This window comes from Heliconius melpomene, chromosome 8 (genome assembly GCF_056956725.1).
Source record: "Heliconius melpomene rosina isolate 202511_hmr_F chromosome 8, ASM5695672v1, whole genome shotgun sequence".
Classification (NCBI taxonomy): Eukaryota; Metazoa; Arthropoda; class Insecta; order Lepidoptera; family Nymphalidae; genus Heliconius; species Heliconius melpomene.
This window is the reverse complement of record NC_140396.1, coordinates 925277-942092: the sequence shown is the minus strand read 5'-3', so window position 1 is coordinate 942092 and position 16816 is coordinate 925277. Positions and strand designations below refer to the sequence as shown.

Sequence of the window (16816 nt, the reverse complement as noted above, 5' to 3'; positions counted from 1 at the left end):
ATTTCCTCATACAATATTATGTAAATTGCAACAACTAAAATGCAACAACAATCTTTGGATAACACAAATATTTCAGAGTTACCCAACTGTGTCAAGACGCAGTCGACAGTCTGCAAAGCTTACCGCTAAGTCCTCTCTGTTTTGAAAGTCATATTTTTGCTTAAAATTCCACCAGCTTTCATCAAATGTCACTTATCTTATAAAAATAAGTATGCATTCGTTTTGTTTGAAGCAAACATTGTACTGGAGTATAGTAATAGTAAAGCTAAAAATAAATATAGCATTCCATAATACGAGTATGTACTAAAATTGCCTTTTCATGTTCAATTAAATGTCCAGGTCAATCGTGGTGCTGGGGTACAAACGTACGATGAGTTGTGGGTTTTATTCTCATTTGAACAGGGCAATGACTTCAACCACTCAACACGCAATGCCTCCAGAATTCAGCGGAAACTGTAGAACGGAAGTGTCCTAATGGGAACGCAGTATCTGAACACTAGATTCCCAGGTTCCCTTTGCTTACCCCGCAATCTGCTAGTAAAGTTAGCAGTAAAACTAAAAACAAATATAGCATTCCATAATTGATACCAAATTTAGCTTAAATTTCAATGTTCAACTAAAAGTCTACAAATTCAGGACGTTTTGGACACAGTCAGTTAACAGTTTTAATTTATATCTACTGGATGAGTTTGCTTGTTTAGAATAAGAATAGATTAAATTATAGCATTCTATACACTTTGTATACCCTAAATATAATAGATGCCAAAAAATATTTTTATATCAATGTATTTTTTAACCAACGACACAAAAAGCTGCTTTTTTTGTAAGTTCGACTGTCTGTCTGTCTGTGTGGCATCGTTACTCAAAAGGATAGATGTGGTTTTTTATTCGATAGCCAGTTGTGATGTAATGTAATGTTTGTGTTAAGTAAAAATATGTATAGCAGTTTGAGGAATCAGTTCTTATCCATAATTATGTAATTCCTTTTTGAGTTTTTGGTAGGGAGTTTTTGATATTTTAAATTTTATTTTAGGCTTTTAACAGGGCTAACGTAAACATATGAGGTATATGTGACGCAGCGGCACTGCCTTTTACTGTAAACACGACGGTTATCGGTTCGTTTCTCGCTCGGAGAAAATAATTATTTTCATTTATCGCTCTAGTACCAAGATAAACACGCAATCTATTTTGACAACAATTGCGAAAGGTGGAAAACGGGGTGCCTGAACACTAGTGTCAAGTTATTTTTTAATTTTATCAAATTTAATATCAAAATTTATCATCAAATAAACAAATTTTGAGCCAAAATGTATAGAAAATTATCAAAAAACAAAGCTAAAAAGCAAACTAAACCCCACATTCATTATCTTATAAAAATAAACAAAATGACTATTTATTTTGCGAAACAAAAGCTCGACCGAAAACTTTTTATTTTTACTCCATTCTCACCACTTTTACTCATAAGTACCTATTTTAGTTGAAGATAAAGTTGCTACAAAGCTATGTTAATATCAACTGCGGACCTCGGGGCGCAGGTTGAGTGTTACTTTGTGCACTCGCTTGCAGGAAAGTTTTAAATTTGGATCAGGTTGGACCGAGATAACTTTGGGCCTTCAGTCAATTACGTGCTTTCACATGATAGGCGTTGCATGCAAAATACTATATTACTATATATAATTTGAATTTAGTTATTATTTTTGACGTGATAACGTCTAATAAATTGATGGTCGAACGCACGAAAAAGCATGACTCATTGTCACGTTCCGCCTGAGCCGAGGGTGCGAGCGAGAGAGGGGCAAACGATAGAGAGAACCAATCGCATCTATTCATTCTATGTTATTTGTAATTAAATAACATATGGTTGTAATTAATCTGTATAATTTAAATAAGAAAATATTTGAATGAACGGGTGTATATAAATGTTAATTTATCGAAACAATTGTAATTTTTAATTAACTCTTTTTTTTGTATCATAATAATCACCAGGGATAATATTTAAATTCTTATAATAAAAGTATCAATGTTTTATTATGACCTTATTACGTAAACCGACTTTACAGACAACCAGTTTACTACTTTCGCAAATCCATTTTATGTAAAGACATGTTTTTGTTTAGTTTTACGTTATTACAGCATACGAGTATGTACTATGTATCCCGCTACTATCACGGGGACTAACAATTTTTAATAAAGAGGTAAGTGAAGTGAGAAGACTTACCCTGTTGCTAGCAATGTTAAATGAGAGCTGTAAATGTGTGATTTTAGTTTTTTCTTAATAACCTTGTTTTTATTCTGGAGCTACCTTTACTTCGATTTCTTTTACAGTATTTGTAGTATAAATTAAAGCCTCTAATCAATCAATTTTCTTTATGTGAATCCTAGGTCCTATTAGTTCAGTTTATGAAGACATTCAAAACTGAAGAGTGATTTCTCATACATAAATAGTGATAAATCATATTATTTGCTTTAAATCGTTGAAATTGTAAATGATGATAAGGATATCCTTAACATTTAAAATATCATGTCAAAAAAATATATCAAAATTGAATACCATACTAAAATAGTTGTTAGAAAACGGATTATATTTCACATCCACGATACGCCTTTACTCATATTTTATCAGGGCATGTAACCGGTATGTTTTATTATCGGACCCTCAGCTACGTATCGATATATCCCCAATAATTCACAATAGCGTCTTCCTTACACAACATTCCCATCTCTGGAAGGCATCAAGGCAGCGAGAACGGAAATTTTCGATGGTTGTTTTTTTTGGTATTTAGGATTTTTTTTCTTGGAGGAAGAGAGTGGAAGGGAATGTTTTTTGGCTTTTTTTCGAAGTTAAACATTAAAATTAAAGCGCGACGTTTAATTTCTATACTCAGCACGCAATGCCTCCAGAATCCAGTGGAAAATGGGGAACGGAGTGTTTTAACATTAGGTCCCGAAATTAAGCTGATTATCTGGCAATTACAAGTTATTTAATACGCTTGATAATAAATAATTATATCTTCTAGTATGTTTTTTATTTTTACAAATTAATATGGAAATTATATTATGTTTAGATGAAAATAAAAAAGTTTATAAATTTCTACGCTTTAATAGGCTAGGCGTAATCGAAAGTCCTTTAACCACTTTTTTTTCCGTCTTTGGAAATTGAACCTACACCCATCCTTTACACTAAGATACTAAATAGCATAATAAGTATGCTACGATAATCTTTAGTATTTAAAAGAAGTAAAGCTTTGTAAATCCTCAGCTTAGTCTTGGACTATAACATACATCACATTGTCGGTAGGTAGGATGTTTATTGCGTCTATATTTCAGTAACAGCACTCGTCGATTTTGTACGCCAGCGGGACCCTGGCATCCGAGATTGATGTATTGGGCTACAGGTACCAGCTCCAAAGTAATGCTATAAGAATTTCTTAATTTATTATATCGGAATTATTTGCTTTAAATCGATGGAATTTAAAATGGATTGGTTTGAAATTTTGCTATTTAATGTTATAGAAAGCTACCTTTTTTATTTAATAAGCTTTACGCTAATATCGCGTATATAGCCAGAGCGAAGAAATGAAAATATTATCTAATAAATAATAATTAATTCCCCCCCTCCCCACTTTCTGGTGGCCCTGCCCCACGACTGCCCTCATCATAGATAATTATTTACCCATTAATCGTAACATACCTACAATCACGCACAGCTATACCTAAGTGTATTCTCCACGCCTAAAGATAACATCAGATATCACCATAATAGCCCGAACAAGGAAAGGTAATAGCTATTTGCCTCGTATAACATCTTAAAGGGCTTATGGAGGTATGCCTTTAACCCTTCTCAGATAGCGGCCAGGGATTGTGTACGTGGTCAACGGGACATTACGAGGTAGGAAGAATTTTTTTTATTTTAAGTGTTAATTTTTATTATAATTTATTTTATTGGTGTGGCCGTCGTGGCTTAGGGGTAGGAGCGAAGGATTAGGAGCTCCTTCTCGAGCACCACTGCCTTTCAGAAGGAGGAGACCGCGACCCACGACGTCTCGCTGCTGACCATGGCCTAGGCCACGACCGGCAAGGAAAGATCGTCCCCTATATGATTTTAGATCCTGATCATTATAATTTCCTCGACATACTGATACAATGAGATACTGAAAATAATTATAACCAATACAAAATTCGTAATAAAACGCCTCCTCCATACAATAATATTCGTACATCATTGTTGATGTATTAAAGTCTGGTTTACGAGTCGCAACGGCTAGAGAAGTGCAAGATCTAGTCAAGTGAAGAGAAATATATATCAGCGATACGTTCTATTGTGAAAGTGTTTATTTCTAGTACTCTTTAAAAGAAATAATAATACCTAAATATATTGTTTAGGATGACTGTAAAGCGATGGTTGTGGCTTCGATAGTGGATATCAAAATTTCGGGCTAATTGTTTTCATTTCTTTTCGCTCATGCAAAGCAAACTTTAAAATTTTACTATATCTAGCATAAGGTCGCTGTGGCGCAGGGGCGCAAACGTGTGACTGTGATTGTGACGGTTTTGGGATCGATTCCCAATCGGGGGAATTATTATTTATTAATATTATAATTGCTTCGCTCTAGTTAGGTTCCCTCTGCCTACCTTGATATATGCGGCTTTAAAATAAAGTATAGCTTACTATACAATAGCAATATACATTTATATTTATTTATAGTTGAGTACCAGCAATATATCACAAGTAAAACAATAATAGGAAACTATTTAGTAATGGGTATACCGTAACTAAACTAAACTATTTGACTATTTCATATTTCTGAATGGAATTACGACGATTCTAGGCTTAAAGTATTTATTAATTATGTAAGTGAAGCGTAAAGGACGTCATGGTGCACCGACTCGCAGTGGGTTCGATTCTCGCTCGGAAAGATTTATATATATACCTCTCAGCTTACCATGCTGTGTAAAAGAAAGTTTTAAAACAAGATTAATTTTCCTTTTTTTTTTTCATTTCTTTAGCTTCAAGATGTATCTTATACATAGTAAGGCGAGCATATGGTACCGACTTCCGTCTTATCTTTGAGACAATGCGCGTTGAGTGGCGGATCTCAACACCGTGCTTTGCTTCAAATTTTTGCTTAAACATTAAATATTTTAGTCATAACCTTGACCAGATATAATCGACCTGCCTGGCGGCCTGAGGGACCCTGGTTTCTAAGCATTGTCTGGTTCAATATAAAACGCAGGTTAAATGTTAACTAACGCTTGTTTATAAGTATATTCCACATAATTTGAAAGCGTTTAATAAAAATACATACAAATATATATTGCGATAGTTCGCCACATTGTTATTTTCCCAAGAAAACTTTACCCAAAATCACTTTGAAACTTTTAGTTAGTAATGTGAGAGTTGGATTAATTTATAAACTAAATACTATTTGTATAAACGTTACATTTTTTTTTATATTTTATATAAGGATATAATATGTAAATTGTACAGGTCTGGATAAAAAAATAAATCTTTGGGCTGCTGTATTTTGCTTAGATAACTAAGAGCACTCACCAGGGCGGTTCGATAAGTATTTGGCCTATAAAAAAAATATTTTGTAAATAGCAATCTATCTCTCTCACATTTCTTAACCCAGTGATGCTGAAATTTCTTTAACATGTCTGGAACTTTGCATTTATATTAGGCCTACACTTAGTGCTTAGAAAATAGAGCATAAAGTAGTGAACGGATTGTTTTAACACTATGCCCATTCTACCTACATTCCTATACGCAGAATACAGCGTCAAACTGACAAAAAATATTTTCTTCATCCAACACAATAGTAAATTGAAAGTATAATCGCTTATAACTTACACCACAAACGCCAAGCTCCTGTTTCGTCGTGTTATCGCGACCTCCGAGACGTTGCGAGCCCAAACCGCTTATTTCTACTTAAAACTTATAATGCTATAACATTTTGACTCCACTGTATGTGTATTACAGTCTACTATGAGGAACAGTCTAGCTCCAGTGAACTCTAGTGCAAGTTCGTGTGAGAACTATCTGTGCAGCGTGATAATTAAAATGTAGAAGCGACGGTTTATTCTTGGTTAAGTTAACTAACATTATTATTTGGTAAGAGTTTGTCAGAGATTTTTGATGTGCTAACGTCTTACACCTTGATAAACACTGAAATTTATTAAAAAACTAGCGACCCCCTTGCGGCTTCGCCCGCTTTTACTACTGGATTATTCATATAATGTATGTTTGCAAAGCACTTAAGATAATGTGAAAATTAATTAAACTCTAATGCAACCCGCATTTTCGTAGTTTCAATAAGGATTTTCCAATTGTTTTACACAGCAAGGATTTTTTAGTAGGTACCGAAATTTTAAATCTGTGCTACTAATCTTTTCAACTACTTATTAAAATATTTTTAAATGACTATTTTTAGATAGTTAAATGACTATTTTTAAACGGAAGAAATTATAAACAAAAGCCTACTATGAATACCTAAATTATAAACAAAAAATATGAAACTACTACAAAAAATATGAAACCAAATATATCGCGCTGAAATAATACATTCAACTCCAATTATCCAATACGTGCAAACGCATCTAAATCTTCGTTGCTATGCCTCTATAGCGGGCGGGTTTTTTATTCGAGCTTGTGGTTAATGCTGAAAAGGGTATTCTGTCCCTGATGAAAAGCAAGCACTACGTGGCTGCCTGTGAGGAAAATTAAATAGAATGCATTGGCCGGGAATCGAACCCGGGCCGCCCGCGTGGCAGGCGAGCATTCTATCACTGAACCACCGATGACGCGCTTGTATAAGCAAAACGTCGCGGGGCGCGTTTCGCAGCAAGGATGTTTTGATATTGTAACAACTTCTAAAGTACTTATTAAAATGAAAAAACAGTAAAAGACAGTTTTGATCTACATTAAATGGCCAACGTAACTAATATACTTATTTATATGCTGAGACTAAGGGATAAGTGAAACTTGAGTCGGCACAGCTGATGTTTCAACGGCGTGATGTGTCAACAATTAAATGCGTTTTTCTCTAATAATATTCGCAATTTCGAAATAGTGTAAAAAGCAAATTTTATCTTCGTTTAACGTAGAAAATTTATGAAGTATTTTAAAGGATAAGGATTAATACCATTATGGAAAAATATCCCTCACAATAAAAAATATATTGAAATTAATATTTTTAGACAGAAATATGATCACTACACGTTATTCTTAAAAGATAAAAATATGCTATCGCGGACTTTTTTGTAGATCTTATTAAGAGGAACAATACTCCAGTACACTATTTTCATGTAGTACTTACCATTAAAGCAGCGCATGCGCGAAAGTGTCTCAACGGGTAGGACTTTATACACATTTATCGTATTTATGTTAATTTACATAAGAATGTACAAATAATAAACTATATATAAACCTTCCCTGAGAAATACTCGACCTAATGATGAAAACCGCATAAAAATCCGTTGGGTGGTTTAGAAGAAGAAGAGTTAGAAAGTTCAGACAGACACGAAAAGCGACTTTGTTTTATAAGATATAGGATAGGATATTTGAATTAACGAGTGCATAATTCTATTCCATAGTAATTTATTTAAATATACATTTTTAAATTTTTCTATATTCTGTATACGTGCTTGTAGCTTAGTTCAATAAGGAATATTTTGATAGCAGAGTTGGCAGAGGAACTTAAGAGTCTTAACACTAGGTTAGGTGTATTAAGGTTTCGTTCTGTGTTGAGCGGCGGAACTAAACGCCAAGCTTGGTCATAAATCTAGAGCGAGGAAATAAAAATTGTAATTTTCATTCGAATTGAAATCAAACTTACAACAATGTACATTGTACATACTTACTTCAAGTACACTCCGTTTTCAGCTTTCCGCACGAATTTAAAACACGTGTTGTGGATTTTAACACCGCCACCCTCGCACCCAGAGTCGCCCATAATATAAATAAAAAAACATAATCAAATTTCACATAGGCTTTTCAAAATTATTCCAACAATCGCCTTTATTACTTTTTAAAACATTTAAAAACTTTTTATTATGGACCCAACAGTATACCGCTTGGCGACGGACCCCATTTGTGATTGTAATTACATCATTCCATGTCATAGAATATTTAAATGAAATCAATTTGTATGTTAAAGCAAAATGGAAATGTGATACGAAATACTAATTAAGCTGCTATACTACATTGAGTTTTAGAATTAGGGGGGGGAATATTTATATTAATATTGGGGGTGTAAGCTGAGGCCATGACTGGAAACGATCTCTAGGTTCGATGAAAATTTGTGATATTATTGTTTTATTTTTATCGATCTGGTAAGAGGAAGCGCTGATTCCGATAAAAGTGAAGAACGGAAGAGAAAACTTAGTGTTAAAACACTACGGTGAGTGGCGCAACTCAACACCATCCCGATTTCAATTATATTATTATAGTACAAAGTAAAAACAAATCAACAAACAAAACATTAATTTTAACTGTGATTATGATAACTCCAATATAAACTTATACGATGAACAATAAAAACGTAGAACGACATATTAAGCATAACATTTGAAACGATGTAACGACTTTATTACAATAAGCGACATTCGTTCAAAAATTTACAACTTTTGCTATACAAAATCCACTTTTATTTCGAAAGTTTAAAGTAAAAAATCGTTTGAAAAATGATTTTTAACTTTCATAAATATATGTGAGCCTTGGTACATTGGTGAAATTAGGGCAGGGATGAATCACGCTAGTAATATCATACGTGACTCTACCTCGGCTCGCGTCACGTAGAACAAGGCATTAGAAATTAAAACTGAAAGAACTGAAATGTCCATTAGGTAAGTGAGGACAGCTGAGGATTCGAGATTCTCTTCGGGAGAATTGTTTTGTTTTGTGTCCGTCTATAAAATATGGTTGGTTTAAAAATTTTATATTTTTTTATAGCTTTAGATATAGTTCCCTCTGCCTTCTTGCAGGTGCTTGACTTAGCAGGGTAGGCAGAGTGAATTTGGGCCAAGTGTTAATACACTCCGTTTCTATTAAGGCTTACCGCGAAGGTTTATTCCGGAGACATTCTATCTGGATTGACGGAACGCCGCTCTCTATATCATTACCATAGTGAGGAAATAAATATATATATATATGTAGAAGCATCAGAAGGGGGCCTCATAGCGGTCTTGGCTGTTACTATTCATTTGTGGGCGTTGTAGTAACAGAGATGTTTAAATAAAAGTCACACTTATATTCCAGAATGTCTTATTACTCGTTTACATAACAGTTTTACAATAAATCTCACAAGATTAACAAAATTACAATAGATTAGGAGCCAATAGGTTAATTGGTGAACATCTCACGCCATAGCTGTCAACCAATGACGTCTGCTATAACTCGTGGCTACACCTACTACCCTATTCGGGGTTACCCGCTCCATTTTAAATATTCTTCTAATATAATCCATTACATAAATCAATTAAAATCGAAATGTAATAATTGCGAAATTATAATTAAAACTAATACATAGCAGCGCGCCGTCATATATATTATTTTTCGAATGAGAATCAAACCCACAAAAATAAATATTGTTTTTTTCTTCTTTATTCTTTTTATTTTTCCTTTAAATTTTTACGCCTTGTGTTATACAGCAAGTTTAGTATCAACAGCAGAAGTGCCACTAATTTTATCAGAACGCATAAATAAAACTAATTTGAATATTTCCCCGAGTTGAAATCGAACTTACAACTGTCAGGTCAATCAGGTCAATATTTTTTTACTAAGAAAAAATGAAGCTATCGAAAAGAACACATACATTTCCCTCTACGGGCAGGTACGGGCGAGTACAAAAGCAATATTATACGTGACGGCACCAAATGTGCTTTCTATTTGATTATATAAAACAAAATTGAATATAGGCATTCTAGATTGCATACTCGTATGGCGTTGAGTCCCGCCACTCAACACGCAATGCCTAATGTAATTGCGGAAAACAGAGTGTTTTTGCACGATTATTTTAGGTGTATCCATTCAGCTATCAAACAAAAATCCGTAAAGTCTAGTTAGTCTACCTATTAACATATATACATAAAGTTCATTATTGAAGCCGCCGTAAATTGGGCGGTTCTGGGTTCACATCTTACTCAGGATAATGAATTATTTTCATTTCCTTGCCCTAATAAAGAGTGAAAATATTTAGTGGATATAATCACACTGGTAAGAAGTCAAAGTGTGTAATATGTCCTTTGAATAGTAGGTTTGCCTTAGGTTTGTCCTGTATACTAATATTTTTTTTTTCTAATATACACATTTAAATTATATTAAAATACCTTAATAAAAATATGAAATTGACAGTCGAGAGTGTGCGATTGAAACACGACAGGTTATGGGTTGGATTTCCACTCGAGGAAATAAAATATTTAATACTTCCATTTCGTCCCTTTGGTGTCGAGGCAAAGCGCCGCGTTGAATTTAGCCACTCAACAGGCAATACCTTCAGAATTCAGTGGTAAATGGGGACTGAAATGTTTAATGGGAACGAAGTGTTATAATTCTATGTTTCCCAACGGGAACGGAGTGTCTCATCTCTGTTCCCAGCTTCCTCCTGCTTATCCTGCGTTGCGAGTGATATAGCGTGAAGCTAAAAAAATGTGATGCTATTTTCAAAATCTCTCCTTATCCTCTTATAACCATCCATGTATAGTAAAAACGGATTTCATGTTTTAATTGAGAGTACACGCCTGTATTCCTAAAATAGCAAAACCACGGATCAATAGATTAAAGTCTAATATAATGTAGGCTCACCGGTTTCAAATGAAATTTAGTACATGGTGATTGGTTTTCATATCATGATAATTTAGGTTCGACGCCCTCGTGGCACAGTGGTACAAGGGTGTGTGTAAGTGCAATGTTAATAAGTTCGATTTGTTATCATCTTTATGAATAGTAAAATTTTAAAAATCCTGTAACTTTGATATTGTTAATTGTAAACAGATCGTTGGTGAGGTAAGTCGTGGTGCAGGGGCGATTCCCATTCAAGGAAATTATATATTTAATAATAGCATTTCAGTAAAATGACAAAGCGTGACGTTGAGTTCCACCGCTCAACACGCAATGTGTCGTTCATTCGGTGAAAAGTGGGCAACGGAGTATATTAACACTAGATTCCTTCTGCCTTTCTTGCTGTATGCGGGATTCAGCGTAAAGCTATTTATTTATTCTAAAATATCTTTAGTAAGCACGAAAATTTTAATTACACATTGTTACGTAACACCTTTATTTAACCCCACCTAGTTCAGATTTACGAGATTAATTCCGAAATCTAGCTAACTTTTGCTAATTAATTGGGAAAGCTTTATCTTCGGCCTCGTTATAAGTTCTTCAAATTTCAACCGACAAACTTAACAGCCCTTAATATTTAATGCTTACAACGCCTTTATGGTACAGTGGGGTAATTTGATTTTTTTATTTAATGGTAGTTAGTTCAAAGAGGGCAGTTATGGCGCAGGGGCACAGAGCGTGAGTGTAAATGTGACAGGCTTTTGGTTAGATTCCCATTCGAGAAATTAAATATTTAACATTTCCATTATTTTCGTTCTGGTCTCGTGGCAAAATACGGCGTTGGGTTCCGCGGAGTATTTTAAAACTAGGTTCCCCTTTGCCTACCCTGCTTTGTAGATATTGCTAAAAAAACCCTATAACAAGCTTAGTTTAAATAGCATAATTATGTGTACAGATATATATTTATATCCAGTTATAGTGGTGCAGTAGGACACCGTCTTAGGCAAAGGCTGTGGATTTACATTCGGGGAAATGATTGCAGTTCATTTACTTTCTATTACTCGCTTTGGAAGAATGAGAACGACGTTAATATCCACTTAACACGTAATATCACGTCAATTGGAAAGAAAGTAGGAGCAGAGGATATTAACATTAGGTTCCCTTTGCCTACCTTGCAATGGGGGAAAAATGTGAACCAAAAAAATCAAGCAGAAGTATAAAGGTAAAATAAAATATTATATTTTGATTAAAGAAACAAAGTACAAAAGACATTTTAATTTTGATATATTTTATAAACACAGTGTTTACACAGTATTATAAGAAATTCAAGTATCAATATTTAGATAATATTGGGTAACAATGCGTCCAAATATATATAGTTGTACAGTACATATTATGCTATTTACAGATTATTTCTTATTTTTAGCTTATAAATAAGTTTAATTTTACTATAGCATAAATTAAGCCAAAATTTTCATTTTGTATTATAAATAAACGGAAAAATAAAAATGATATCAAAACATACGGCTCAGTTAATTATTATGATCTGGTTGAAATCAAAAGACTTACTTAAACTATCTACGTATATGAAGTACATACCTAATTACCTATTAAATACATTTCTGTCGCTTGTCTAAGCAGTTCGGAAAAACAATATAAAAATCAAAACAGGAATCGAACGCACAACCACAGTAATTAACAGAATTTATAAATGCATTAGTACTTAAACGTAAACTTAATATAGGTAGTATTTTACAATTAAAACAAGCATAAATCATTTTCATAATTAGATGACATGGTTACTTCCTCTGAAAACATCGCTACCACCTGATGATACTCACTGGGCGAACATAATGGAGTGTCCACTTGTTCCACTTCAGATAGCTTCGAGAAATCTACATCGTAAGCCATTTTGTCAATATTAAAACCAACCATGGAAACAAAACGGTGACCCCAAAGTATGTTAAATTCTGTAAAACTAGATCTCGCCTGAACTGGTTGGCCAGTCGATTCTATAATACCTTCGAAAACTACTAATATTTCTAACTGGCTACATAACAAATCAGCTGCTGACAGTCTGTAAAATGGACTGTTCTCATCAATCACGTGAACAGCAGTTACAGGCCATAGGAAAAAAGTTGTTTCACACTCATCAACATCTAATTTTAATTCTATCTGTTCAGCATTATCCAATTCATGGAAATCTGTATTTAATTGAATGACATACGCTTTAGGGTTGATATTGAGTATTTTGGATTTCCTCATGTCCCCCACACGAAAAATTAAACAAAATTTGTCGTTCCTCATGTTTATTACAGCCTGATTACTAAATAGCATTGTTTGTGTTCTAGCTCTTGGACGTGTGAGTTTAGCAAATAAAATTCCCACCATTATTGCTTGAAAGATCGAGCTCACTATGCATTGAAGGCACATTGCTATTATCGTGTGAGGACATTCTAAAGTAATAGCTCTCTTGCCGTAAGCCACAGTTGTATGTATCTCTATACTGAACAAAAAAGTTGATGTGAACCCATAAATGTTTTTTATACAAGGTGTAAATCCTGTAATATTCTGATAGGGAGGGAGGTGGTCTTCGTAAAAGTCTTCGTGATTGTAAGAAATACTCCAGTATATAATACCGAAGAACAGCCAGTTGCACGTGAAAGCTGTGAAGAAATTCAAGAGAGTCCATCGCCATCTTGTTTCAACAAGTAAAAGGAAGTAATTCGAGAATACTTTTAAAGCTTTCGTTGATGTTCTGTAGATATTAAATTCGCCACTTTTAAACACAGCTCGCAGATATTTCCTTCGTATCGCCTTCGGGTTGGATGTCCCTAAAGAAAACAATGTAATTTATCAATTTAATTTGTAATGGAATGTTTCAAGAAATTTTATGGGTAACTGATATTATTGTTTTGGAAAATAGAAATTGTGAGACCAGAGGAAATTAAAAAATAAATTTTAGAAAGCAAAAAAAAGCAGCTTCTCACTTTTTCCTGTATTCCGTAGCTTCCGTACAATTTTTGAGGCATTGTGTAACGGGAAAATGAAAATAATTTAAATGTAATAATTTCTCCAAGTAAAGATCGAACACACAACCACTACTTTTATAGTATAGTAAAGGCATAACGGCAAATGTAAAATACGTACGATTTTTCCTATATACACCTGGTTGCACTAGTGTCGTCACGGAGTCATCGTCCTCTATATTAGTTTTCAATTTAGGGTCGGTGCATAGATCTGGCCAATGCAAATGATTATTATTTGCGTTCATATCTGAAAATATATGGTAATTTAATATTAATATTTTTTATTTGATTACTCAGACGCTATTGATCATATTTTTTTTGTTTTTTAGGTTAGTTGCAATGGAAAGTACAAGTCATTTTACGTCTTCTAAAGTAAGACTCGATACGTTATGTATTATTACAAACGGATTAAATATTTTAACCAAAATCTAGACTAGACTTAAATCTAGATTTAAAAATAAAATCAAATATAATAAAATACCTTTTAACTCCAAAGATTAAATTGTGAATCATTTGACCGTTGAATATTTTAGGTATAAAAGTAGAGTAACACCCATTCTCCATTCACTGAAACTCAATTACTAAATAATATTTCAAGACAATGTATATAAGGTCGTAATACAGCAAATAATAGATAAGATAGTATTTATATCGTACGTATCAAAAACAGCTATTTTTGCTGAGAGATTATGTGATGGTTTCTGACGTAGCTTCATCTAACGCAGCTATTAGCTTTAGCCAGTATCAAGAGGGTTACGGGTTCGATGTGAAGTGTACAAGAACGTTAATCAGCTCGATTTATCAGTTTTATATTGTATCTAAAGGAGAGTGAAGTTAGTGTTAGAAACTCTGCTCCCTATTTTCGATCAAATTTTTGATATATTGCGTGTTGTGTGGTGGCGAGAGCGAAGAAATGAAAATAATCCATTCCTCCAAGTGGAACCCACAACCACCACGCTCACGGTCTTTCACCCACCTTTGGTCACCCACTGTACTTTATCAATAGGCCATATTTTATATATAGGTTTCATTAGGAAAATTGTAAATATTTTTCTATATTCACTATTTTTGTGATTAAAATTACAAAATTAGATAAGTAATTTTGGTGATACATTGATCCTGATCTGAGTCACTCGCTTCATTATGCATCAGCGCCTCATGAAACATTATAATTTAAATCTGTTTCTTTATTTATTTAGTATTTTACCACTCCAGAATTTTCCAGTTAGTAACAACAATGAAAGTTGCTAAATTATCAAAAATTATTTCTAAATATAAACACGAGGAAACTGTCAAGAGAAGATTTAGATAAAATAATTTGGTAGCGAAAAACGACGTTGCGTGACTTTGTAATACGTTTCCATTGTTATATGTTTTTTTAACTTTACTCTTTATTCCTAGCAGGGTAGTCAGAGATAATAGGTCGCCAAACGCTACGGTCTCTGCAAACCTATTTTACTTCTGTAACACCCGTTTTTAATCGTGTTCACTCTTTTGTCGGCAGCATCACGCTCTTCTCTTCTATTTTAAGCTAGACTGTGAATTATGACGTGACATCTGTATGTTTTTAAAATTGACACACTTGGTGACTTTTTAAAGTTTAAGTTATGTTTTAAGCAATCCATACATATATTATAAATTCGAAAGTAACTCTGTCTGTCTGTCTGTCTTTTACGCAATTAGGGCCAAACCGCTAATTTAATTGTGATCAAATACTCATATAGAGATACTTGAGGGTCGCGAGATGAACATAGGATACTTTTTTTCTCATATTTCTATTATTTTCAATTTATACCAATATATTAAAATACTTATTAATTTGACTTGCAATTTATTCCGCCATGTTAATAACAACCGTCGTTGCTAAGCAACGATTTGTAAAGTTTGTTGTTAGAAAACGTCAAAATGAGCTTGTTTAACGCATCTCTATATTGAAAATTGAAAATAATTTCATAAATATATTTAGTACATATTCGTATAGTTCAAGCGGGCGTAGCCGCGTTCGAGTCCACTAGTTACTTATAAGTTACAGTATAAAGTACCTTATAACTGAGTTGGGATAGTTAGGTAGAAGGCTATAATATAATTATAATGATTTTGGATTTCTGTTATAATTGTGAATTACGTTCTGTTATTTGTGGATTCCTACCTGAGACAAAACGATTTACGCTGCATCCTACTTGTAGCAGGATCGACAAAGTTAACTAGTGTCATACATTTCAGTTCTACTTTCCGGCTAATTTTCGTGACATTCCAGTTTTGTATAGTGGAAGTCAAGACCACATTCTGTCTTATTATGAGAGGGACGAAGTGAAAATTATTCACCCACCCCAGTGCACCACGACGGACTCTACTTTTTAAGCAAAATAATTTTGTTTCTGATCATTCCTTCCTAATTGCTGGTACCTTGAAAGATCCATCGTTTTGAAAATTCAAAGAAAATGGAAACAAATATTTTATGATAAGGTTTATGAAAGTGTTGGTTGAGATTCGTTATAATAAGCCAAATGTTTGCTCGGCCTTTTTACATTACAATGTTGCATTATCAAACATTATGAATATATTTAAATAGTATGTACTCGTAGGTATATATTTATATAGTAATTTGCCAGATCTGTTTACAATATAACTTTTTACTTTCTTATTACGCAATTTTGTCGTATTACGACAGAGGAAATAAATATATAGGAAAGCTATTTCATATTTCATTCCGTCTTATTTATATATTTTAGCAATAAATAACGCCGTCGTAGCGCAGCGGTACAGCATCTGACTGTGCATCATGGTTGTAGGTTCGATTTCCACTCGATTGAACGAATCCTTTTCATTTCCTTTTTTTGCTGACAAGATGAAGCGCGGCGTTTAATTCTCGTATTAGTCTTTAAGTACTGATTCGATTTTCGTAGAACATACTAGTATTTTTGATCAAAAAGACGCACTCAAATAGATTCACTGATTCAGGAGATACGGTGCCTCAGACATACACACAAATAGACAGACCTGTCAAACT

General features: G+C 33.6%; 1 protein-coding gene across 1 annotated transcript; it reads right to left on the bottom strand.

The window, feature by feature from the left end:
* Positions 1 to 12154: 12154 nt before the first annotated feature.
* Positions 12155 to 14557, bottom strand: LOC146536600 (G protein-activated inward rectifier potassium channel 4-like). Its single transcript, XM_085189375.1, has 3 exons — positions 14288 to 14557; positions 13928 to 14053; positions 12155 to 13611 (listed from the first exon to the last, which is right to left on the bottom strand). The coding sequence occupies exons 2-3, from the start codon at positions 14049 to 14051 to the stop codon at positions 12536 to 12538; spliced, it is 1200 nt and encodes a 399-aa protein (XP_085045501.1). The 5' UTR covers positions 14052 to 14053; positions 14288 to 14557; the 3' UTR covers positions 12155 to 12535.
* Between the last annotated feature and the right edge of the window lie 2259 nt (positions 14558 to 16816).

Excerpts from the sequence above, each read along its gene's own strand:
- LOC146536600 (XM_085189375.1), bottom strand. The coding sequence starts at position 14,051 with ATGAACGCAAATAATAATCATTTGCATTGGCCAGATCTATGCACCGAC. Across the intron at positions 13,612-13,927 it reads AGGTGTATATAGGAAAAATC|GGACATCCAACCCGAAGGCG; the intron begins GTACGTATTTTA and ends TGTTTTCTTTAG.